General features: G+C 38.3%; 1 protein-coding gene across 3 annotated transcripts in view; it reads right to left on the minus strand.

Moving 5' to 3' along the window:
• HERC2 (HECT and RLD domain containing E3 ubiquitin protein ligase 2) overlaps positions 1 to 5,585 on the minus strand; it is a 217,422-nt gene that overhangs the window by 20,872 nt on the left and 190,965 nt on the right. For all 3 annotated transcript variants that reach the window (XM_019524227.1, XM_019524228.1, XM_019524226.1), the window contains 4 exons: positions 5,334 to 5,425; positions 3,273 to 3,412; positions 1,856 to 2,043; positions 939 to 1,136 (listed from right to left, as the gene is read on the minus strand). In XM_019524227.1, the coding sequence (XP_019379772.1) occupies positions 939 to 1,136; positions 1,856 to 2,043; positions 3,273 to 3,412; positions 5,334 to 5,425 (618 nt within the window). The remainder of the gene's footprint in view (positions 1 to 938; positions 1,137 to 1,855; positions 2,044 to 3,272; positions 3,413 to 5,333; positions 5,426 to 5,585) is intronic.

Raw genomic sequence — 5,585 nt, forward strand, 5'->3', positions numbered from 1 at the left:
TTGGGGGGGGGCTGGGGGGGGGGGGGGGGCGCTAGTCGGCGCAGGACCTCCCCCACCCCGGCTTGTCTGGCCGCCAGGGGACTCCTCCTGCCTTCTCAACCGGCCGCCAGGGGTACACTGACCCAAAAAGGTTGAAAAACCCTGGTCTAGAGGAATTGTGCATGCTTATCTCAAGGCAGCGTCCAGCCTACTGGCCAGAAAAAGAAAAGAACAGTTGTCTGTAAAGGGTTATCAACCTTTGTTATAATAGAGGCAAGGAAAGGGTCTATCATGGCAATAAAAAGCGATCAGATCTGAGACTGTCCACGAAATTGAAGGCCTTACAGAAGCAATTCATTAGAACAAGAATTAACGATATCCTGAATCAGACTCAAGTAACAGTTTTGCAATCATGTTAAAAGCCTTTTATGTCAGCATTCATTTTAAATTCAGTTGCAATCTTCAAGAATTATAGTTAATTGAGGTAATCAAGCTTTCCCCTTGACTGCAGAATTCTGTTTCTATTAACATGCAGAAATTCTTAAATACCCTGCTCATGTCCTATTCTGACTAATCACAGACTGAACTGTTACTGCATTCTCCTGTAGTATCAATTAGCAATATACCAAGTCACTGCATCTGAAATTCTCCATCTTATTTTATTTCCCCTCCCTCTGCAACCAAGTAATTTCAACTAAATACTCAAAAAAAAAAATTCAACTGCATGACAACAGAAGATTTAAATTATAAAACAAACTAACACCTTAACAACCTTTCCCATTTCTATATGCTTAAAAAAATTCAAATTTTGCCTCCTCTTTGTGAAAACATGACACCCGTCAAACGTATGGATTATTCACATATGTAAGCAGAAACTTAAACTGTATATGGCAGCTGTAACTAAATGAAAATAATTTATGATATTCTTTAACAAATCATATATAGATCTTGATAAATACCTTTCCCTGTGATATCAAAATCCCCCGTAAAGTATCAAACCCAACAGAGGGTCCCTGGCCAGTTTCATCAAGTCGTCCTTCAAGATCAAACATGGGAATGCAAGGACAAAAGAGCTCAGAGATATGATGTAGTAACAACAGCCTGTTTCTTAATGCAATTATTGGTATTTCCTGTAGATGGTTGTACTCCATAGGAACCTATAATAAAAAGAATCATTTTGTTTTAATATTAAATGTATTTATTTGGTATAATACATATCCTGCACACATGAACTAATAATAATTTATTCAGAAATACAAGATTTGAGCTTAATAAAGTATGTACTTATTAGTAACATCAGAACAAAAAAAGGACATAAAATCACTTGTACGTAAAAAATGCATCAATGAGGTCTCTAAAATGAAAATATTTGTGAGGGTTATATGTGGCTTGCTACATGAGTCATTGATCTTTCTTACACTTCAGATTTTAAAAGTACTTCTGTAGGAGAATTTCTGAACTTTTATTCCTGAAATTAGCATGTGTAAGCAAAAAGAACAGCAGAATAACCTAACAGTGAAATAAAAAGTGAGAGCAAGAAAGCATTCAAAAAGTACTCTTTCAAGGTTTTCAAGGTAAGTTGAATCTGAATTCCTTTCAGGTTTTTAACTGAATCCTTGTTTTTTTGTTTTTTTGTTTTTAACTATTACCATAAAGAACAGAGGTCTTCCTCTTCCTAAAATGGAAGAAGGAGCCCTACAGTTGAGCATGGAAGGAGTAACAAGGTGATCAACAAGAAAATAAAAACTCAATTAAAGGCTTAGCCCACAGTTAAAACTAAAATAAAACGTGTTCAACATCAACGTAACAACATCAACCTAAACAAGTGCATGAACTAAACTGTGAAATCTGACTTTAAACAAAGCAAAAATCATACCTGTGTAGGGAGTTTGCCAGCATTGGCAGGTTTACTGGTGGACCAGGCCAAAGTATGTGCTGAGCCACAAGCCACTCGATTTATCTTTTTACCCTGAAGTGCTGCAACCAATCGTGGTCTCTGGATAGCATTAGTTGTCCCATCACCAAGTTGCCCCTCATCATTATCTCCCCATGTATACACTTCACCTAAAACCAACAACAAGGTTGACTGTCCTCAGTGAAGAGAATGATTAACTTATTGCTTCTCACTAAGCTCTCTAGGGTAGGGTCCATCTTTTTGCTTTGTTTCTGTAGCACTAAACCAATGGGGTTCTGGTTCCTGGCAGTATGTTAATAATGAAGTCATGTTCATTAACCACAAAGGCAACACTTAACTGGAACCCCACTGTACAGCACCTAGGAAAAAGACACATTCACTAACCCCAAGGAATCTGTACACTCTTAAAACAACATGTAATAAGTAGATGTAATAAGAGGAAATGAAGAAACAGGATAAGGCCACACTTAACAGTTGGAGAAGCCTTGATGTTAAAAAAGGGAAAAAAACATTTAGTATACTGTACCAGAAAAATTCTCAATAATGAAGTCTATTATAGTAGATGGCACTCAAATGGATGCCTACATCAGAAAACCACTGGGCAAGATGAAACGTTACAGCCAACTCGTTACAAATAAGCCACCCTGTATATCTATTATGCAGTACTTCAACACCACTTATGATTTTTTAGCCTTTTGTTTTTCAGTCCTCCTAATTAAATGCAGAAACACATCTATTGCAAGGGACATTCAATATCCCATGCTACTCTATGCAGCAATGGCCATTTGTGTTTCTATGCTTCATTTAGCAAGTTAAATATCTCAGCAAGTAAGGTCAATAGACTTTCTAAAAAGGCTGAGTGCATTCATAAAAGCATAGTGGCTAAAACAATTCGCTATCACTTTTAAAGCCGTTTTTCTTTGTAACTTATAAAAAGTACATTTTGAAACAAAGTTGACTGAAAAACTCAAAATATACATGTACTTTTAAATTATGTACATCAACATGAACTATGGCTTTCTGTCTGAAGTAAGCATGCTGTTTGAACATGCAAAATGTGTATGAACCAAGAGAAAGCAGGTTGTGACCCAATAAAGCATCATCCTAATACATTTAGACCAGGGGGAGGCAAAATGCGGCCCGAGGGCCGGACGTGGCCCGCCAGGCTGCTCTTTCTGGCCCATGGTGCCACTAAAAATTTTAGAAAAATAATATTCAGCTGCCCCTGGCTTCCTGTCATGTGGCCCTTGATGGCTTGCCAAAACTCAGTAAGCAGCCCTCCACCCAAAATAATTGCCCACCCCTGATTTAGACTTCTTTAAAATAAAGTGCTCCTTTTTTTAAAAACAAAGAACTACACAATTTTTGCTCTATATACCATCTTCAGTGCAACAGACGCAGTGCAAAGAGCCAGTAGCAATTGCAATGACTTTCTTTCCTTGAAGCCCCTGTACTTGTCGAGGTCTTCTAACATGGTCATCAGATCCATGGCCCAGTCTGTGATAATCTCCTTTGCCCCTGCATAGAGAAGATATCTCATAATCTGTACATCTTTAGAATGTTTCCTCCCCCTTCACATCACAAACTTATATAAGGACTTTTACAAACTCTGTAACTTAGAAACAATTACTACAGAATCACAGAAAAGTAGGGCTAGAAGTAGGGTGGCCACTGACACATCCCCAGAATACTGGACAGCTCCTTGGTGAGGAGTGTCCCCCCAAAAGTCAGCGGTAAGGGGTGGGGCCACAAGGCCCCCTGGCCAATCAGCAGCGAGGGGTGGGGCCACAAGACCCCTTGGCCAATCAGCAGCAAGGGGCTAGGCCACAACTTCCCTTCATCCCTCCCTCCCTTGCTGGCTCAGAACTCCACTCCTCCTGGCTGTGCACCGCCTTACCACTAAGCACTTCCAATAGAATCATGAGGACAAATGATGTATCGATGAATAAACTGAAAAATAGGACTTGTTGCTGTCCATTCCTGGTTCAAGAACAGACAGGGTACAAAGGGTTTAAAAACAGAACACTGGTATAAAACAGGACCATGGGCCGTCCTAGCTTGAAGGGACCTCGGGAGGGAGTCTAGTCCAACTCCCTGCTCAGTGCTGGATCATCCTTGAGCTTGGTCAAGTGTTTGTTTAACTATACTTTGCCTCTAAGGTAAGAAAAACTTCAAAAGCTGCCCTTGGTAAGTAGACTGGGAAAAAGTTAATACAAAAGTAACAAATATAGGCCAAATATGTATTCATAATCAAATAATTTGGTCCCACACAAAATGTTTAGATATTGAGCAGAACCAACAGAGCTCTTTCTCCAAATGTCAAATACGAGACAGAAGAGAAAGCATTTTTAACTCCTACTGTATTAATCTGCATTTTGCTGATACAATCATTAAGAGTTTTTTGGTATATAAACTATACATAAATGCTCAATAAATACATATATGCATTAAATATGTTGCAATGCTATCCAATCGACAAACTGTGTATATCACGCAACTTTTCCCAAACAAACCTAACCTTCCCAAGTGCATTTCTTTTCTAAATTTACACTTGTCTAAGATCTAAAATTAGAGGTATTTCAGTCCTGAACAAATGAAAATACAAAACTAATCTCTCACAGCCCCAGGAGTATACAACATTCAGCCTCCTACAGTAATATTAGTAGCCCAGCATGTTGACCAGTTTGTGCATGCTCCTAGATGGCCCTCTACTGGAAAATGTTAAACTTGTAAGTGGCCATGACAAGCATTTGAGTCATGTGCACCTGCTAGTATTCAACAGGTCAAGGAACAAGTTAATGTGAAAAAAAAAAATCTTTTCATTGGCATAGGATGCTGGTTTCCTACCCTGGTAAGTTAGCAGACCTTGTTAACTGTAGCTTAAAATCTTTACATAATGTTACAGTTGGAACACTAAAGATACATAACAAATAATATGAAAAATCCTTTGAACGAGATTTAGGGACTAAAATATCTAATGCTGTACTTCCGATTTGCTCATCCTCTCTCTGGCTACAAGACATTGATGTTCATGTTTTGTTTGTTTTTTCTAATCTACTAGGAATTGTAGCACCGAAGATTTTCCAGGGGATTCTGCCTGGAATGTCTGGGCTGTACTTAAGTTCTTTAAGGTACAGCATTCATGCTTTTCATTCAAACAGAAATGAAAAGGGATCATTAAGGAGCTATTCCTCAAGAAGGAAAATATGCAATATCCAGAAAACTGAAGGAACACTTAAGAATTACATTTAACTATTTTTAAATAGCAGAAAAAGTAGCAACAAAATGAGCAAGGATGAATTATTGACAGGGAAGCAACGAGAAAAGAGTAGCCAAATGAAAAAGTAAGATAGTGAAGATATTAATAGTTACAACTACCATACACATTTTTTCAATTATCCCGAGATTGGCTATTTATAGGCAAATAGAAAGTACTTACCAGGTATACACTGCTCCTGTCTTTGTAAGAGCCACAGAGAACTGGGATCCACATTCCACTTTAACTACTCCAAGGCCTGTGAGGGAATCAATCTGGGAAAAGATTAAATGCAATCAAACGGACTACCCAGCATGACTGTTGTGTACCCAACATTTATATTACTACATGCATACATTTGTATATATGCAATTCAGAAATCATATTTTGCAAGGCTTCACTCCCTCCAGCTATTCTATTTTTTTTTTTTTTTTT

Source organism: Gavialis gangeticus, unplaced genomic scaffold (assembly GCF_001723915.1).
Source record: "Gavialis gangeticus isolate Ggan-Ray unplaced genomic scaffold, GavGan_comp1, whole genome shotgun sequence".
NCBI classification, from domain to species: Eukaryota; Metazoa; Chordata; order Crocodylia; family Gavialidae; genus Gavialis; species Gavialis gangeticus.